Here is a 21055-nt window from a genome sequence, read left to right as displayed (position 1 = left end):
GCTCCCAATGTATCACTTGCATGAAGACCAAGGTCGCAAGATATCACCAAGCAAGTTAGTAACTCGATGTATATAAATGAATACGTGAGTTGTCAAAAAAGGTAAGCCTCACTTTTATTATGTTGAAGATGAGCTTTTATACTAGGTAGTAAAAGGACATAATATTCCATAAAATATTCTATGAACCTGTTCATGTGTTGCTCAGCCTCCAATGACTCCTTTAGATCCTGAACCTGCTTGGTGATATTCATGACCTGTTCATTAGCTATGATAACTTGCTAGATGAACCATGAGTTGTAAGCCTTTGCTAGGTTTACAAGAGGCTTGGAAAGGTTGGGGGTTCTCTTGTATCAATACGTGTACTATATCATCTTAATCTATTTTAAAGCAAGTACACCCTGGGATGGATCTTGAGGAGGATCCATTTATCGATTACCCCGAGGACTAGAACATCCCGATAGTGCTATAAGTACCTTTTAACGATGATCCTAACTCGCCACCTCGCCCTAATGCCTAGCCTGCTATCTTATACTATGTTAGTCTCTACTATGTCATCGAGTTTGTCTACCTGACTTGTTCCTTGTGCCTGTTTCTTGCAATGTAATTGAACTTGTTTATTCAATCGGTCTTATATCTTGATAGGTTGGAGTCTCATTTTGGATATACAAGCTTAACCAAGTGGATGTAATACTTTTTAAAGTAGTGAAGCTTTCTTACTTTAACTTGCAACACTAACATCAAATATAAATACACTTTACAACTGAAGCTAAAGATATGGTAGACTAATGCTTGACATTTAGGGGTGTAGTCTCTCTAACCTGATCTTGAGGGATGTCTTAGGGATAAAACTTCTTCAAGTTTGAAACGTGTCATGTCATTGATAGCACCACTACTTTTGTTGTCCCGAGGCGATAGGTTTCGTCTTAGATGATCTCAATGACTTGATATGACCCTTCCTAGTTTGACACTAGCTAACCCTTAGATCTAGTTGGGTCACTAACTTTAGCTTTCCAAGACACCAAGTCCCCTAGTCTAACTCCCCGAGGGCAAAAATCTTAGTTATATAACTTGGCTACTGTATTTTTATATCTGGACGCTCTTAGGTGTGCTTCTACTATGACCTTGCTGATTAGGTCAAATCTAGCTTAAGGTTTTTTTTTAAAGATTTTCTCATCGAAATTCTTATCCTGATGTGTTGGAAAGATTATCTTGGGTAGCAAGTCAACCTCAATGTCGAAGGCTAAACTAAATAGTGATTCTCGCCACCCAGGTGTTGTCTGAGAGGCCCATAAGATACTTGATAGCTCATCCACCTAAGTATCTTTTGCTCTAACAACTTTCTTCTTTAACCCTTTGAGAATGGCTTGGTTGGTGACCTAAATGAGACTTTTGGTTTGAAGATGAGCTACCAAGCTAAACCTTAATCGAACTCCATATAATTAATATAACTTTTTGAATTTTAAATTATTGAATTGAGTTCCTAATGATGACTCTCGAAATTTTAAAGCGGGTGATGATATTCTTCATACAAATCTCTCAACTTGCTTCTTGGTGATCGACGCTAATAGCCAACTTCCAATCATTTTGTAAAATAATCAACTCTAACAATGAAAAACCTCTGTTAGCCCGAGGCTGGTAGAAAGACTTCGAGACCGTCCATACCCCCCTAAGCGAAGAGTCATGTATAATCGATCAAAGTCAAAGAAACTGATGGTTAATATTGTATCCGTGCAAACGTATGGCACTTGGAGTATCTTTGGGCACAGGTTATTGCATCTTTGCATAGCATTGGCCTGTAGAACCTTGCAAAGTACTTTGAAGGTGAGGGATCGTCCACCAACGTGTTCTTCATAAATATCCTCATGCACCTCGGCGAGCATCATCTCAGCCTTTTAGGATGTCAGGCATCTAAAAAATGATTCACTAAAAGACCTACAATATAAATAATCGTTAATTATACAATACCATGTTGAAAAATGCTTGACTTCTTGGGTCTATATAGGGTCTATTGGGAGCATTCCATCTTTTTCGTCGCATAAGATCTCGCTGATCTAGCTCGACATTTCTCGGACTATAGCCATGTCGTGCTTCTTAATGGTTTGGATTGGCAGTGTATCGACCAACAGCTAACCCTCCTTTGGGGCTTGGATCAATACTAATCTAACAAGCGTATAGGCTTGAGCATTCTCTTAATAGGAAATATATAATATATTAAGTCGAGAAAGGTTGTGGGTTAATCTCTGCACCTCGATGAGGTACTTTGCTATGGTTTCACCTCAGGCTTCTTAGTTCTCCTTCACTTAGTTCACAACTAGCTACAAGTCATTGAACATTGTCTTTATCTTGGACTTAAAGCTCTCGGGTGAGCCAAAGCCTCAAGAGAAGTCCCTTATACCCAGCTTCATTATTTAAGATTTTGAACTCCAATAGAAGCTTGCTTGTACACTTATTTGTTCGGGCCTTTTAGGATGAGTTCGACATTACTCCCATTTGAGATAATAGAACCATCTATGAATAGTCCATATTAGTGGGTTATAGTTATCGACCTCGGGCAAAGAGTTAGTTTTGAGATAAAGTCTACTAGCACCTAGGCCTTTATGGTAATCCTTGGAATATATCGGATGTTAAATTCATCCAACTCTATTGACCATCTCAATAGTTGACCCAAGATAGCAAACCAAAAGAGGACTTGTCCAAATGGCTAGTCGATGATCAACTACATAGTTTGCTCTTAAAAAATGGGCGAAGCATCTTTATCGCTAATATTAACACAAATGTAAGTCTTTCGATAGAGGGGTATCGTTCCTCGGGTTCGCTTAGAATGTGGTTGACATAGTATATTAGCTTTTGAACTCCTGAATCATCCTGTACCAATATCGAGCTAACTGCTAGGCCGATGGCAACGAGATAGAGGCATAAGCTTCACTTGAGGAAGAGGAGGTGAGCTATGACAACTGCGTGAGATAGTCCTTCAGCTTTTTGAAGTTTGCTAGCACTGCCATCGAATGTCTCCAATGACAAGAGGGGTAAAAGTTTGCTGAAATTGGTTAGATTTTTTTGGTGAATGGCAATCGACTTGAGGTGGGGTTCACCAGCATTTCCCCTTTGGATTGTTGGAACTCTCATCACATGTTCTTCAAACATTGATCCATCCACCGTAATTAGATCCATACGAAATCCTCTATCAAATCTACCAACTATGTCTCAAATTTAGATACGGTAGACTAATAGTGTGGTCAACTGAATTTTATGATAGGGGAGCAAAGTGCCTTCTCGGCTAGTAGTTCGACGAGTCTTGGGTGCTTTTGAGATGTCAACATCATATCCAGTTGGGGAATCTCGATGGGTGTCGGTGTTGGTGGCAATTAATCCAATGATCACGGTTGAGCTAGTGGCATCGCCTAATGACTATTTGGAGCAAAAGTGGAGTGACAGACCGTGTCATACTCGTTAGTGTCTACACTTGTTAGGTGAGATTTAAGAACACATCGATAGGGATAAGTATGTGACTCAGGGTCATCCCTGGGGATGAGAGGCCCTAGTTGTTGAATAGATGCTAGTATCACATCACTATTTTTGTGCGCGAGGTGGATGCATCAATGTGCGAAAATTATGACTATTGCCCCATTGAGTGATAGTATTATGGATCGAGGGCAAAGCCTCATTGCCTAAGCATTCATTAAGAGGGTCAACATATGAGCATTCATACAACATCAGACCCTCTTTCTAGTAAAAAAAAATATTTAGGAAATAAATCATTAATGTCTTGGTCAACCCGACGTGATCCAGACCCATATGCATAACGTTGTCCGAGATGCCTCCAAGGTTGAAACGCTAAGCTCTCGGGGTGTCACCTACATGAAGACCGAGGTCAAAAGAGGTTTCCCACCTTATCTCTCCGACGCCCAAGTTAATAACCCAAGTTATATAAGTGCGAACGTGAGTAGTTAAAAGAGATAAGTCATTCTTTTAGTGTGTTACAGATGATTTTTTATACCCGATATTCTACAAGGAGATAATCTCTAACCACCTTCAACAATCTCTCATTGGACTCTAATCAAAGTGGGAGACAAAAGGAGAGGGTAGCCCATAATCACTTATCTTAAATCCTTACTCACATCGATAGATCGATAAAGAATGATGTCTCAAGAACGAATAAGATTAAATCGGTAAGCATCCTACTTATGATTTGGTTGAAAAATAGGTCCAATTAATTATCTAAGATATTGAGACCACCTTTTCATTTGGTATGGGCGTAAAAGAATAATGTGCACCATTTAATTATTTATACTTGTTAAAGTATAAATCGTTCTTAGTATAATGCTCCATCAATTTATTTTAAAAACCTATTTTAAATCGAGACATCCGATTCGTTCCTATGCTATTGCATAAGGGATAGAGCTAAGATTTAAACCCACACATGAGATATTTAATTTATCGATCTGCTATTAATGATAGATCTTAAGTCCGAATCTATGAATAAGTATCATATATATATCATTTAATGCAATAATTTATTTATTAAAAAATTACTTTAAAATTATTTGCCAGACGCCAAAACAAAATAACCTAATAAAAAAATCAACGAAAAATGACATTAATTGGGTTTACCAATCTCAGTTCTATAGAGTGGAGTTCACCTCCTCATCATTTGATGATTGATGACGATGCAATGGATTTATAATATAGATCATGTCATGAAGAAACCTTAACGGTTAAGTGATGTGAACCAGATGAGATTGGCCGGTGGGTCGAAAGCCGTCGTCTCTCTTCGTCTTCACAATGACCTGAGTCAGGCAGCAAAGACAAGAAATGATCTGTTTCAGTAGTATCAGCATCATCATCCATCAATCTCTACTGTGTCTGATGGCCAGCCCTTAAAACCAGTGCATGAATGTGCAATATCATTAGCAACCAATACAGCCAAGCAGACTGGTAGAGCTAATAAAAAGCCAATAGTCACACAGCTCATGGTGGACTCTCCTGTCACCAATCTTTCCATTACCAAACATAATTCACCATCAAGAGGTCCAACTCACTGTGTTGATGTCCTTACTACCAGAGAGAAGTAAAAGAGAGGCCCTTTCAAAGATCTATTCCTGCTGGACCAATTGCTCAACCACCTTACAACTTATATATCATAAACAAGAAGATTCCAAGCAAGAAAAAGACTAATTACAGGAGCAGTCCACCAGCAGCCACTAGAAATCCTACAAGAGAGAAGGAAAGTGGATAGAAAATGACAAGTAAAGTACCATATGAAGAACCTATGCCCAGACAATAGTATGTGTGATGTGGAAATGCAGGAAAGAGGAACAAACAGCGTGCACATATTGCTTAATCACAATAAATGATTTAAAAGAAAAACCACCATGGCTCCAGAGATGGGAGTCATGCTCTGAATGCAGGGCCCAAGAGCTAAGTTTTGGTCTATTCATCACCAGGAGGGTTCGGTACATTGACTGGGTCATACTGGCGAGAGGCCTGGTCATCACCATCGTCAATGCTTTGTGGGCTGCTCTGCTGGTCTTGGTAGGAAGATCCTCGGCTCGATTTTATGATCTCATTGATGCGGATCACCACCTCGGCCATACAAGGCCGTTTGTCTGGGTACTGTGCCACACATTCCATGGCAAGCTGCAGGAGCTGCACCATGTCCTCTTCCACACTCTGGTACCTCAGCAGCTCCACATCAAACACCTCCGCTGTCCACTCCTCTCTCACAACCGATTGGACCCATTTTGGTAGGTCGATGCCTTCGTCATTGAGTAGGGCCTGTGCCGGGGCCTTGCCCGTGAGCAGCTCAAGCAGGAGAACACCAAAGCTATAAACATCAGCCTTCTGAGAGACCTTTTGAGGGTCAGCAACTTCCGGGGCACGATATCCTGCAATCCGGGTCGTAGTGGAAGCTGAACCCATGAGAAGGGCAAGGCCATGATCGGACACACGGGCTTCATATGGTTTGGTGAGGAGGATGTTGGAGGATTTGATGTTGCCATGTGAGGATGAAGGGCCTGTCGAGTGAATATATTCGATGCCACGTGCTGCTGAAAGTCCAATTCCAATTCGTGTTACCCAGTTGAAAGACGTTCGACCAGATCCTCTGTTGCCTGCATGTTTTATCAACGAGAAACAGGATAGTCAGATTTATGTTGATGTTTTCCACGATTTCTATCAATGCTGAGAAATATCAGAACATTGCCCTAGTCCTAGAAGCGATAGGAAAATGGCCTTATTGTACACAAGCAAAGATTCAATCAATTCTTAGCAAGCACAGCAAAACATCAACATTTAATTCTGATGATAACAGTGCTCCTCCGATGCAATGTAATGCATTTTACTAGCAAGAACCCCAATTACCAGATATAATGGTTTTGAATTCCCCTTCAAACTTCCAATATAATAGTACAAAACTACAACCAAAAAAATTTCTTTTTGAACATGTAATCCAATAATTGGTAGTAAGCCTATTTTAAACATAACCCAATTAGTACTTCAACCATATAATACTCTGTATGAAATTGAGAATGTCCAATGTCAACAAGTTCAGGTGAAAAAAGAAACAACTTTCTGAAATATTTTATACAATGAGAAAAAAGATAGTTCGAGGCAATGTCATTGCAGCTCCAGCATAATTGGAACTACTCATGACATACAATAAGCTTTTCTGATCAATTGTCTACATATTTATACCTTGAAAATGTATTGCATTTTTGCTCTAGCAAACTGAATATTAGGTATCACAGGAACCACAAAACTTGGAAATTAGTTGATTACGAGGGTATCGGACCTTAGCTATCATGGTTGGTAGTGCGTCTATATTGGATATAGACCCACCTAGTGCTCAACTGGAGCACCACTAAATATAAAAATTAGTATCATCTAAAGTTAACAGGATTAAATAAATAAAAAAACTTCAATCACAAGAAATGGGCTGTTTGGGCCAAGGCAAATGCAGCATCAATGAAGAAGAACCTAATCCTGAGATTACCTACTCTTTCTTTTGCATTCGACGGACAAAACATTGTCCGTGTTAACTTCCTCAACAATGTACTAAATCTTCTCCCAAGCAACAGGAATATTAGACAATGTAATGATCACAAATCTTGGCAATTGCTTTACATGAGGGAAACAGAGCTTAGGAATTGTTAACAGAAGAAACATAAAAATGAAAATAAGTAGACATGAACAAGCAAGCAATTAGCAAGGGTTAAAGAAGCTTAATCAACAGCAGATGAAGATATGAATGCAACTGGCATCAAAGCTTAAATGAAAACATGTGATTCAAATTCATGGTATCAAGCTCAAGAACCATGCAATTCCAAGAAAAGAATATGAATTCTTGGTGGAAGGAAGAGGGAGGATGGCCATACCATGCAAGAGGGCGGAGAGGCTCCCCATTGGCACGTAATCATAGACGAGGAGCTTTTCATCCTTGCTGAAGTAGTATGCCATGAGGGGCACCACGTTGGGGTGGTCCATCGCCCCGATGGCCTCCATCTTCTCCTTGAACTCCTGCTCCTGCAGATTCACGTCCTTGAGCCGCTTCACCGCCACCGTTATCCCAGTCTCGAGCACCGCCTTGTAAGTTGTCCCGAACGTGCCCTTCCCCAGCACCTCCGCCGACGCTCGCAGCAGATCCTCCAGGTCGAACCGCCTTGCCCCTCCCCGGCCGAAGAACACCAGTTTCTTATCCCCGGCAGCTGACGTCGCAGCCTTCACCGCTGCATCCACTGGAGTCGCCGCAGGGCCGTTGCCGTTTGTTCCTCCTTCCCCTGAACCCTTATCCCTCTGCTCTTGAGCAGCCGCCACCATCGCGATCTGCTTCCCGCCGCCCGCCGGCCGTTTCTTTCTCCGGCGGCAGACAAGTATCCGCACCACAAGCACGATGAGCAAGAAGGCTGCGGCACCAATTGCGAACCCGGCGATCGCCCCGCCGGAGAGCTTGTTCTTGTTCTTCTTCTTCTCGCTGTTATTCTCTGCCCCGCCGCCGGCATTCTCGGCGGCCGGCTCCTCCGCCGATGGAGACGGCGCGATCTCGCCCGGGCACGGCCCGAGGGGACCACCGCAGAGGCCCGTAGCCAGGAATGCGCTCGCCGGCTGAGAGCGGAGCTTAGCCGGGATCGATCCGTTGAGCTGGTTGTAAGACACGTTGAACCGGACGAGGTTGGAGAGATCGAGGTCCGGGATCCCGCCGGTGAGCTGGTTGTTGTCAAGAAACAGCGTCCCGAGCCGGGTGAGGTTGTTGAGCTCCAGTGGAATCCCGCCGGTGAACTGGTTGCCGGCGAGGTTGAGGCGGACGAGGTTCTTTAGGGAGGAGAGGAACCCCGGGATGTCCCCGGACAAGCGGTTTCCTTGCAGGTAGAGGTTCCGGAGCGCATCGAGGCTGGCGAGCTCCGGCGGCAGGGGCCCGGAGAGGGCGTTGAAGCGGAGGCTGAGGGTTCGGAGGGAAGTGAGATTGCCGACAGCGGCGGGGATACGGCCAATGAGGCCGGCGCCGGGGAGGCGGAGACAGCCGACGCGGCCGGACTCGCAGGCGACGCCCTGCCACGAGCAGGGCGCACCGGGAGAGTTGGCGTTCCAAGACGGCAGCGCCAACCGGCCAACGCTGTCGCGGAAGGCGAGGAGGGCGGCCGTGTCGGAGCCCAGGTCGGTGGCGCCGCCGGGGTGGGAGGTTAGCAAGAGGACGGCGCCGGCAAGAAGGAGAAGGAGCGGCGAAGCCATGCGGGCCGGTGACCCTACTCGCTGCAACCTCACACACTGTTACAATACTGTAGTACTTCCGGCGCAGAAGAACTACAACAAACACACGATGCACACGGAAACACCTCTTACATTCTCACTCATCGAAAGGAAGAGAGAGAGGAGTCTAAAGCCCTTGTTCTAGTGGTTAGCCGAATTCATATAAATGAAGCAAGGGAGAAGGGGAAATAACAACAGGACACCCAATCTCTCTCTCTCTCTCATCTTAAGGTTTTATTACGGTAATAAAACCGTATTGCAAGTTTCTTACACTTAACTATTTTCTAATTTGGAATTTTCACTTAATTTAATCCGGATTTTTCTGCACATGAAAAACAGAGCAAATTAGATTTTATGTGTTATTTAGTAGGCGGCGGTGCACTTTTACGGGGCCAACGGACCGCACTGAGAACAGCTTTGTTGCCCAGCAGGGGTTGGGTCCCATTTCGGGCTCTGCCATCAGTGCCCCGGTAAAGGAATCAGGTAGGACTGGCGAGTTCGGCATGCGGACCGTTGAGAGAGAGCGGCGAATGGGAAGGCATGCATATCGGATGGTGTTTTTGAACTTTCTAGAAACATCTAGTCCTCCTGCGGACCTCGATCGATTGCCAATCGTCGGATCGAGCGACGGGAGCATGCACCATCGGATGGCGATCTGACGGCTGCGAGCGAGTGGTGGGGGGGCAGAACGACGCATCGCAGGGGCCGGGCCCCACCAATCCAGTGGGGGGTGTCCTTCCCACGTACCTGTAGGAAATCTTGAAGACGTACCGGCCAACAACTTCAAATCTTCGTGGTGGTAGGAATAACATCATAATCTTATGCAAAGATGGTGTTTAGGTGGGGAGAGATGCAAAGAATTGAAAGTGTATACAGGATGGAGAAGTACCTGTTGCATTATGACGCAAGAAGATGGGACTGCCTACACTGTGATCAAGATCATTCATCATACATGCGCTTGGTCTGTTCAGTGCATAGCCCTAATCCAAAAGTGACCAGTAAACATTGCAGAGGTTTCAGGTGATGATGGGAGGGAGGCAAATTATCCACTTTGATCTCAGCAGAAGGCACGAATTGCTGCAACTATGGACTTAGCACCTCAAAACAAATCTGTCAGTAAATTCTGCATCTAAAATAATTTGACCAGCATAAACATAAGAAGGTCAAGATATTGTGTCTCCTGCATGCCAGACACTGCTTTCAGTGAGCTACAATGCCCGAGTCAGTAACAGCCATCAGTGATTTAAATAGCTAAGCAGGTAAGAAATTTTCATGAAGCCAACTTATGTTTCTAAATCATTATAATAGAAACACAATAAAACTAATGCAAAAACGAAATAGCGTACCTCCAGCCATTGTCGCCAAGAATTTCTGCAGAGGTTTCTTCTTGAACTTTGGTTCTTCTCGGCTCAGAACTCTCGCTTTAGATGGTGTAGGAAAACCTTTCACTTCAAAGAGATGATTGAGCCAAAGGACCAAAATCCTCATGTATATATAGATGTTCTCCCATCAAGAACATTTATCATCACCAACTCATAACGTTCAAGAATTAATTCAAATTTATAACGTTTGGACCATAATGAAGAACTTAATGATATTAAATATTTAATTTAATAATAACGGTTTCATGCATAAAGAATAAGAAACTGAAATCATTTAAACCATAATAAATGAAGAAATTCATGATAATGAATTATGAATCTTAATAAGAACAGTTACGTTATTATTAAATAAGATATTTAATAATAACCGTTACAAAGCACTCTTTCAACATCCAAGAGATCAGAACTGGCAGAGCAAACATGAGAGCATTAACTAAAAATCACCAACTATCAAGGACTAACATCTAACCATCATCAACCACGGACTCCCAGTATTACCAGTCATGTCAAAAACTACACCTGCACAGAAATCCAATTCGAAAACCCTGCAAGAGTCATAAAAAGCAAGAAAACCTCTGTCAAGAAAGGGAGAAGAAATACATCAAAGAGGTGTAACAGAGATCGCACCGACCACCCGCAAATCCTACTTTCCAGTTCAATTATTCAAGAACCACAGCAGGAAGGAAGATGCTCAAGAGCCATGGACACACAGTATCAGCAATCTCCAGCTACTACAGCTTCATGATAGAGACAGCTCAGTCTCGTGGTGCACCGAGCAGATGGGCAGTCCCGCACAATATCTCCAAGATCTAAAGAATCTACAAGAAGGTTTATCTTAAACAATGGATTGTTCCATCTTAGTCTATGCTTTACAAGAGTCACAGAAAGAGAGAGTCTACGACAAGGCATGTTAAAGCTTGCAAAGAACGGCATTTGTTTTCAAGGAAGAAGACAAATGACAACCGGAAACACGCCATAGAAGAGTGTCTTTACAAAGCAGAATCCCACCAAGCAAGCAACTCACCAACACTAGACTAACTACAATACCACTTTATATCTATTCTCTCCCTCTCTCTCACACAACACCAACGAAATTAGCTATCTGAGACATACCATGTTTCAAGACCGCTTTAAAATACGCAGCTTTGGTGATCCAAGTATTAAGAGAGAGACGGCGAGAAGCGATCATCCGCCGTTGACAAGGCTGTTGACGAGGGCAAGGGCGTTGCTCGTGTACTGAATAACCCTCCCGACCCGCCGGCACACGTCGGTCCTGATGGAGCTCGTGCCGCCGCCGCCCATCTCGCGGAAGCCATCGGAGCATGTGTCCTCGTTGGTCAGGGCGGCGCTCATCCACGTCTGGGCGTTGGAGACTCGCCACGATACCTCCATCCCAACCAGGGCCTCCAGGCCCCTCAGCTCGGCGGCGGTCCGACCCACCTGGTCGGCGGCGTCGCCCAGCTGCTCGGCGCAGTCACGCAGCGCCGCCGCCTCGCGCCCGGGCGCGCCTGCTCCGGCGCGGCGGAGGGCGGAGACGTGGGCGCGGAGGGCACGGAGGCGGGTGAGGGTGACGTTGGTGGCGAGCCGGGCGAGCTGGACGGGGCTCCGCCGGACGGCCGACGCGTAGGAGGAGAGCGACGTGAAACAGAGGTCGGGGTAACGGGTGAGGACGCAGCGAGCGCGGATGAACTCGGTGGCGTTCTCATCGGGGCTCATCGGCGCCAAGTCCGGCGGCGGCACCGACGTGCATGCCACGAGGGGAAGGAAAAGGAAGAAGAACAAGAAGAAAAGGCTATTCGGAAGCATGTCTAGTGCTTCGCGTGGGTGGCGTTGGAAGTAGAGAGCGAGGGCGAGGGATTTAAACGGGGCCGATGTGACGCGATCTCAAGGTTAACGAGACCATGAGTTTGCCACGCTAATCTCCCTGAAATCACGGGAATGCCACCCAACGTGGGATGCAAGGTTGTGTGTTGGACGGTTAACGGGCACGTAGGGCCCGTCCCCTTCTCAACCGCGATCATAAATGCTTTAAGATCAACACGAGTACTGATGCCCTTATGATTCAGATGGTCACGATCTTGTACGCTTCATGGCCTTCCATCCATGGAAGAAGATGGAATTATGCCTCGAGATTCGAACAGCACGAAGAGAGAAGGTTCCGGTGCGGTCAGCGGAAATCTACAAGGCCATCTTGTGGCAGTGTAAAATTGGCATCGAAGGGAATGAGGAGACACGTGAGATGCATGGGGAAAGCTGCAACGAGAACAGGAGGAATACTTAAAAAGAATGGAGAGGAGGAGGGCAGAATTAGAAGGCACATGCATGGAGGTACGTAGGGACAGGGAGGAGGTTCCTGAGACAAAGGGGGCGCAGGGGCTACTGCGCTGTTGTAGGAGTGCCTAACGATTCGGTGCAAATACTGTCAAGAAACTACAGGGATGAGTAATACCAAGAAAGAATAGTGAAAATATGATTTATATTCAAATTGGGATAATACCATGCTAGAATGTTGACTCAAACCTAGATGTTATAGGGACAACAAAGATAAGCGTAATCCATTTCATAAAGAGACTAGATTTGTTCATGCATCAAGCCAAATCCGAGCCACATGGTTGGACAACGAGGCCATTATTAGATGCAAGCATTAATGAGCAAAGCCCAACTCATTGATTACGATAGACAAACCTGCCTACAGGTAAATTAGAAACGAGGCATCTACTGCTTTGTTCAAGAATAGTTTATCTTATACTGGCCGTTCAAGGAGAACTAATTTATTGGTATATAATTCTAATTTGATCTCTTCCAAAGAAGTTAAATTTGACGACTCAAAACCCTGTTTCCCCACGTTTCCTTTGTTTTCTTCTATCACACCTTGCTACTTTGCTTTTACTAATCGAATCAAGAATATCAAGAGGATATTATACTGTTCAAGCGTACATGTGATTCTACTATATTCAAATGATATATGCACTCTTTTCATTCGGTCCAAATCGAACCGAACCAAGTTAGAATCGGAATCAATCGAACCGACTCAAAACCATTGGTTTGAGTCCAAATGGATCATTATAGTTTCAAATCGATTAAAAATGATAAAAAAAATATAAATAAGATAATGATATGGTGGTTAAATCCTTAAGTTTAAAGCCAAGTCTTTCAGTAATTGGTTGCTATGGAAATATAATGTTTTGGGATGATAATTCTGAAGGTATGCTTTCAAAATTTTCTCATCCAAAGAGAATTCTATTTCTTTTCTCTGTATCTCCTCTTTGCCTTGTTGAAGGGGAATCTACCTGAATTGAACACAATTATTCTGGGATGATTCAGACTACTAAATTTAATGGAGAAATTTTCTGATTGAAATCCAAAATATTTAACAACATAAAACCTCCAACAAGGAAATTAAATTGAAACTACTACCTACCTATCGATTCTCACAGTTCACAAGCCAGAAGAGATCTGGGAAGAACACGCTTGAGACTTTGATTACAGGCGTGCGCAATCGTAAAAGACCAAAAGAATCAGAGAGCAGAAGCTGACGTGACAGAGAAGTCCTCGAGAGATTGATGATGGCATGAAGAAGTAGGAATGCCACGGCGATTACGGCATATGAAAACAGAGATCCATTAAAAAAGTGGAACAATTAGTTCCTATAAATATGAAGGATCGATTTAGAAGAACGAAAAAGGAGAAGAAGGATCAGTATCTATCGGGAAAGCCCTAAAACAGGAATAGGGTTTGAACGCATCGATCGCGAAAGACCAGTAATCGATTTGACATCATTCGAAATAGAAGGAAGAATTGCTATTTCGTACCATGATCGATCGCTAGACTGCGAAGGACTCCAGCAGCTGGAAGCGGCGATCGGTGCGACCTCCCGGATTCCGGCGTCAGGCGAGTGGAGAGAAGAAGCCAAGGACGGGCGAGAGAGCGCGATTCGCCGACTTTTAAAGTAACCCGCGCATTAACCTATGCACGTGCCACACACGGGCATTTCGATGGATAAATAGACGCTATATTTGTCAAATCACTTAAAAAAAGGTAATACAGTAATAAAAATATTTTCATTATTAATGTATTAATTGATTGAGATGATATTGATGGATTGTCTATTTTACATATTCCTACACTAAAAATATTAGATGATTGCTATAAATGACTTGGAGATGAAACAATTTGCTAGCTTGTGTGTGTGTCATACATAATATATGCCCATGATATCAGAAAATGTAATAAAAATAAATAGAAATGTCTCTAGCACAATCTTTCTGAGCATTCCATGAACATTATCAGCTCCATTAGGAAGAGGACCAGCAGTAGCAGGTCACACCAAAAAAATTCAATAATATTATTGCTGCAAAAATAGTATGTTGAGAAGTTTCTGATGCAACTTCGAGTAATTCTTTGCAATCACACAAAGAATCTGTGCAAGTGCAACTACATCTTTGGGGTATATGTATCCAAGTAAAAGGATTCATATCTGTGTAAATATCTTGTTTTGTGTTATGAATGAGATCTTGAAGGCATAAAACCACAAATGACAGTGCCATTAATCACAATAAACTCCACAGATATGAAAGAGCAACAAGAAGTACAAATACCAAAATAGCTCATCAAGGGATAAGTATCACGAGAATTAAAACTGTTCTAAGAGCGATATAGTTGTCCCCTGGAACACTTACATTCTTCGGTGGTCTCATGCAATTTTCTTAGCATCAGAGAATGACAATCTGTTGTCAATCGAATTCAACTGGTTCCGAAGGTTCTGGTTGTCCTCCAAAAGACGGTCATATTCAAGAAGCAAATCTTCAGATTGCTTTTTCAGAGCTGCCGCCCTTGCTTCTGCAGCTTTTGCTTCCTGCAGTCTGTCTTCTGACTCTGATTTTAACTGTTTTATTTGTTCATTTAGACTTGCAATCATTCCGTCCAGTGCTTTTACCTCACTTGAACCCCCAGTTTTTGCTTCTTCCAAAACCCTGTTTTGCTTTAGAACAGCCTCCATGCTCTTTCTTAGCCCACGCAATTCTCTGACGTAATGGTGAAGACGGTCAATTATTAGTGCAAGGAAAAGGGAATAACCTGAAAAATGTGGGTGAGACTTAGCATCCAGACAAGCAATTGTTTTATAAAGATTTCACAATTTAAAGTAGAGGACAAGGCTCTTTGCAATTAAGAACAGAGTACTTCAGAAATCACCATGAGATGCAAGTTTGCAGAATTATCCATAGTTACATACAATGTTTAGACTAGAAGTTGGATACCTAAAAAGAAAAGAATAACAATTCCACCGGATCTACCATTACTTTAAGTAATGAATTTAAGTACATAGCTGTGTGATGCATATCATAAGCAGTCAAGAAAGCATAATTCCAAATGATCTCACAGACGTCTATAGCAAAAAAAAGCAAGAACAATCAGAAGGGTACAGATGTCATGCCCACAAAACCTTATGCAAATTTCGAGGCAATAGCAGCCACCAACCCTGTAAATATTATAATATCAGGTTTTTCCCATCAAAATGTGAATATATATATGTGACATCCTTCAAAACTTTTAAGTATCTCTTCGGGGTTATATAGGGCAAAATATGACAATTAATACATAACATCGAAAAAATGTTGATATTAATAATACATTTGTGAGTTCAGAGGGATATCCTATGCATTTTCATTTCTCAATGGCAAAAATAAAAGTAGAGTCATTTACAAGGTAAACATGAAATCTCGCCACAGAAATAATAGATTGCGCCTTAAACTTTATGCATGTCTCATATTGCCACAGAAAAATTAAAAACATTGCAGCAAATATCAATCAACATAGCCACCTTACTAGATGAGATGTAAGATTGTGTTGCTTTTACAGTGAAAGTTTCTTTTGACACCTAAGGTATCTGTTCAATCATGGATATTGATATTTCCCTTAATATATTGAGCGTATCTTTACAATGCATAATTTCAATTAAAATTATCATGAGGCAGCATGTGACAACTAAATTTTAAGATGCAAACTACGATATATTTGTCTATCCACCTTGTTCTGCAAAAGAATATGGTGGATATTCGTGACACCTTCCAGCATTATCATTGGCTTAGATTTCTGCTACGTGAGATGTCACCCCTTCTACTTGGCCATCAACCAAGAAATAAAAACAGCTTCACTATCTTCATCCATTATTCAACAAAACAATGTAACTAATGCCTCCTACGCACCAGCATACTTGTACTAGTCGTGAGTAAAAATCCAGCAATAAGACAAAAAAGATTTTACACCTTTTTCATTCCAGTCAAGAGAGAAATCTAGCTTTTTTGCCTTATGTTTCTTCATTCCTTTCAACCAGTTTACATAATGTTATGTGATTCGATTGGTAACTATAACTTATTCATTTAACATAATTCTTTGAATTCAAGCTGGACTAAGAAACCTGTTGTGGATTTATACTATCTATTCTCTCTCCCACAACGCTCCATTTGCAATTGACAAGATCAAAGAGGTTTCAAATTCAAGATTTTAGTGCTCTCTCAATGGGCATGGATGCTAAAACTTACTAAGAGAATGGTGTTCAAGTTCAAGAAGTCAGAGCTTTAGCTAGTACTATAATTTCTTTTAATCTATAATATTATGATAACCATTCCTATCTACATTGTTCTTTCTTTTTATTATTTTACCATAGAAGAATCATATCATTGTATGTTGCCTAGAGTTATGAAACTCTTGTTAAAAACTTAAAATTGTAACAAAATATCAAGTATAAATGAATAATTAAAAAAAATTCAAAAGATAAGTTATCAATAACTATGTCCTTATGATAGACCTTTGGAAAGAGTTGCAACAATACTCAGGCTGTCACACTTGATCAGTGGGCTCCTACCAAGCAAGTCAAATTACAGCCAACAATGGAGATGTAGTTTTGGCAGCCATGGGATAAATTTTCTGATTCGATAAATAGTCAAAATTTAGGCTCCCAAGAGATAACAACAACAACGCCGTGTGTCTTAACTATTTGAGGATGACTACATGGATTTTTTGCCACCATTGAGATATATACAAAGTCATATGCTTAGTTAAGTTCAGAATACTTAAATCTTTATTCATCGTTTTTATTAAAGTCTTTTTAGATCTTTTTCTATCTCTTCTTATACCATTAACATTAATCATTTCATCTCTTCTGACTACCATATCCGAAGGTCTCCTAAGCATGTATCTATACCATCTTAAACAATTTTCTCTCGTCTTATCTTCTATCGAAGCGATACCTAGTTATTCACGAATAACAATATTTTTTTCTATCTTTCCTAGTAATTGCTTTAGGTATCTTGGATCAATTACTCAATAAGATGAAGAGATCAATGAATATATTATTCATAAAGTAAAAACGGAATAATTAAGATGACGAGAGGGGTCAACGGTCTTATATGATCATTTGATACATTTGAGATTAAACGAAAAATTTTATAAGATAGTTGTGAGATCAACAATGATTCATGGAACTGAGTGTTGGACAGTTAAGAAAAAACATATACAAAAATATTTTACTATCAAGATAACAATGTTGAAATGAATGTGTGGAGTTACTAAGAAAGATAAAAAAATATTTTTATTAATAAATAACTAGACATCGCTTCGATAAAAAATAACATGAGAGAAAATCATTTAAGATGGTATAAACATATGCTGATAAGACATCCGGATGTGATAATCAGAAGAGGTAAAATAATTAATATTAGTGATACGAAATGAGGTAGAAGAAGACCTAAAAGACTTTAATAGATACTATAAATAAATATTTAAGTACCATAAACTTAACTAAGCATATGACTTATTATAGATCTCAATGGCGGCAAAAGATCCATATAACCAACTCTAAATAGTTGGGATTTACAGTTTTGTTATTGTTGTTGTTATATTTTTTTCTAATAACTCCACAGATCCATCTCAATATTCTCATCTCAGCAACACAAACTTTTTGCACATCCTATTTCTTAACTGCCTAACACTCATATCCATAAAGCCTTACTGGTCTCACAACGATCTTATAAAATTTTCATTTTAATCTCAAAGGTATATGATGATCATACAAGACTCCCGAGACCCTTCGCTATTTCAACTATTCTGTTTTTATTCTATAAATAATATTTTCATCATTCTTTTTATTTTGTTGAATAATTGATTCAAGATACTTAAAGCTTTTACTTAAAGAAACATTTTGTCCGTCCAACTTAACTATATTCTCCTATTTATTTATAAAATTACTAAAATTGCATCTCATATATTCAATCTTAATCCTTCTTAATCTAAAACCTTTAGTTTATAAAGATTGCCTCCATAGCTCATATTTATAATTAATTTCACTTAAGCTCTTATCAGCTAAAGCAATATCATCCGCAAATAACATACACCAAGGAGGTCTATCATATAAGTGACTAGTAAGTTCATCCATAATTAATTTCACGCAAAACTCTCAAGAGACGAAGAACTTCAATTTAGGCTAACCTTTAAAGTGTCTAATCTTTCAACATTTTCGTCTGCCCATTCAATCTTGATTTTTGACTAGTATGAATCCCACGGTGATGCTGAAGCTACCAATAATCCCATATCCCCTGACATTTTAGAATCTGTCATTCTTAGTGCCACTCAGTTTGACGATGACATACATGACAGGGATCACCTATATGTTCTACTCTAATGTCCACCATGCTAGCTAACATCTGTCTTGAATTAATGTTTGCCTTCTCGCTCTTTGTCTCCCTCAGACTGTCCTCCCTTCACCTTCTAATTTTCTACTATCCATATATACATCATATGTTGTAAGAATTATCTATCATGTATCCGATGTTATCTTTTAATTTTTATTACTGTTATGGTTATCAACGCCGTATACAAAAACATCAGATATAAGATCCATAATGATGCAAATTACCAAGGGAAAAGCAATTTGACAGGTCAAAGATATCTATTTCCAAACGGATCGTCGGCAATCATAACAACCTTCCCAAGCCATTCCAAATGCATGATGAATAGAATAAACCCTAACCACAGAAGAAGAAAGATCTAGATGAAACAAGCAAGGGCGAGTCTCTAGAGTGGATACCCATGAGGGAAGCTTCGAGTAGGTGGCGGCTCATGAGGACCTGATCGGTGGGCGTGAGGGCACCGAGTTCGGCCGAGCCGCTGCTGATCTTGGCGATGCTGTAAAGACTGGAGGCGAGGACGACGAGGACGGTGCCGGCGACGGTCTTCACCATGACGGGGCCGCGGCCGCGCTTGAGGCGGTCGAGGCCGACAACAACGAGCTTGCGAAGAGGGGTTTTGAACAGCAGCGTCACTGCCACCGCAACCTCCGCCGACAGCACTGCGAACAGCAACTGGATCATCTTGCTCCTCCCCCGATCACGAAAAAGAGAAGGCGACGATGCCGATCAAAGCCTGTAGAGGATTGATTCGATGGCTTCGAGGCCTCGATCGAAGGATAATGTATACGAGTGCGAAAACGGAGGGCAGAGAACGAATGATCGGCGATCGGATTCGCTGGGCGTAACAGGAAGTGGAATTTTTGGACCGTCAATTTCTTCCCCTAATTTGTTCTTCGGGCAACCAACTTCGCGGCGTCCCTACGCGTCCCGTTATTGGGAGACCCCACGTGAGACCACGCGGGCGTTACAACGGGTAAGCGACGAATGCGCGTTGAGCGACACGTTCCGGGGCCAACAGGCCGATCGATGCGAGCGGGGACGACGCGACACGTGGTTTCATCGGGCGCACGACTCCTTCGAGTCAACATGAATTCTGAAAGTCTTTTCCCACTTGATCAAAGACAAAGATGAGATCTACATCAGCTGCAACACGAATCTTGTCGTCATGTACGCCCATCTCTCACCACCGGCCGTGAAACGGGGGTTCTCATCCCCAATCCACCCTCTGCATCGTCTCTGCAACATACACCATGAGGGTTAAATATAGTTCTAAGTCTTATCATGGGGATACAATGTAATCGTAGCTGTTAGTATTACTATGAGTATTTTTTTGACATATACTCCTAGCTATAATTGTATTTATCATAAATTTAGGCAATGCATCTTTAGCTATATTTATTTAGATTATGAATAACTAATCATGATCATTTTCATGAATATGATATTTATCTTGATATATCATTTAGCTATAATTGTGGCTTTGATTACTCTAAAATGAATATAATAAGAATGATTGATTTGACATTTGATATGTTTCGCTAAATTGATTGTGAAAAATATTTATAATATTTATTTTTATATATTTGTAAAAAAAATATATTATTATTATTTAGAACTCTATTTATTTTGGACTTATATGATATTAGTGTGAAATATTATTTTGGATCCGTTATAGTGATATTTTAATTATGTAAATATAATGGTGTTAACTGTAATATGATACAGAATATTTGATGATTATACAGTGGTTATATGATTGCAAACAATTTGTTAGACTTTGTAAGGATTATGTCGTTTATTCAGGTTTTGATCATACGATTTCTGTGATTGAATTATTTATGAATTTTAAAATAATAAATATCATGTGGAAGTGAATTATCTGTCTATATTTTAATATTATATTCTTATAATAAGATTATGACGTTGTACCAACCCAGCCTTCGGGCATTGCACCCCGTCACCAGCAAGACGGAACTGCAAGATAAGGAGCGGTGGTGGGGGGACGGAAAGAAGTGGCGGCCCTTCTGTCGGCAGAGTCTGTGGCTGTAGGCGTAGGGTTCGTCCATGTTCAGGCGGAAGTCGTCCAAGCTGGTGACGCAGCTTCGGCGAGTTCGCCTAAGATTGTTACTTCGTCTGGTAAGTCTGAAGTGGCACCAGCGCCTGTTCCAGAAAAGGCTCCAGTTGGGGAGCTCTGCCATGATGCCGAGATCGCTGAGGTGACTCTGCTTCGGCCTGCAGCTTACC

The 21055-nt window shown here is 41.4% G+C and overlaps 3 protein-coding genes across 4 annotated transcripts; all 3 read right to left on the bottom strand.

The window, feature by feature from the left end:
• Window positions 1-5136: 5136 nt before the first annotated feature.
• On the bottom strand, window positions 5137-14063 carry LOC103987076 (probable inactive receptor kinase At1g48480). 2 transcript variants are annotated; one of them, XM_065153986.1, is made up of 5 exons: window positions 13937-14063; window positions 10752-10942; window positions 9632-10669; window positions 7374-9500; window positions 5137-6110 (listed from the first exon to the last, which is right to left on the bottom strand). In XM_065153986.1, the coding sequence occupies exons 4-5, from the start codon at window positions 8722-8724 to the stop codon at window positions 5431-5433; spliced, it is 2031 nt and encodes a 676-aa protein (XP_065010058.1). In that variant the 5' UTR covers window positions 8725-9500; window positions 9632-10669; window positions 10752-10942; window positions 13937-14063; the 3' UTR covers window positions 5137-5430. The 2 variants fall into 2 exon arrangements, with proteins under 2 accessions (XP_065010058.1, XP_009403541.2); XM_009405266.3 differs by having other exon boundaries at window positions 9632-10942.
• Window positions 11021-11958, bottom strand: LOC135639952 (21 kDa protein-like). Its single transcript, XM_065153987.1, has one exon. The coding sequence runs from the start codon at window positions 11928-11930 to the stop codon at window positions 11310-11312; it is 621 nt and encodes a 206-aa protein (XP_065010059.1). The 5' UTR covers window positions 11931-11958; the 3' UTR covers window positions 11021-11309.
• A 584-nt stretch (window positions 14064-14647) lies between the features above and the next one.
• Window positions 14648-19750, bottom strand: LOC135639921 (uncharacterized). Its single transcript, XM_065153938.1, has 2 exons — window positions 19210-19750; window positions 14648-15200 (listed from the first exon to the last, which is right to left on the bottom strand). The coding sequence occupies exons 1-2, from the start codon at window positions 19490-19492 to the stop codon at window positions 14818-14820; spliced, it is 666 nt and encodes a 221-aa protein (XP_065010010.1). The 5' UTR covers window positions 19493-19750; the 3' UTR covers window positions 14648-14817.
• Window positions 19751-21055: the final 1305 nt, after the last annotated feature.

Source organism: Musa acuminata, chromosome BXJ3-6 (genome assembly GCF_036884655.1).
Source record: "Musa acuminata AAA Group cultivar baxijiao chromosome BXJ3-6, Cavendish_Baxijiao_AAA, whole genome shotgun sequence".
NCBI lineage: Eukaryota > Viridiplantae > Streptophyta > Magnoliopsida > Zingiberales > Musaceae > Musa > Musa acuminata.
Note: the sequence above shows the minus strand (reverse complement) of the source record. Positions and strands in the feature narration are given on the sequence as shown.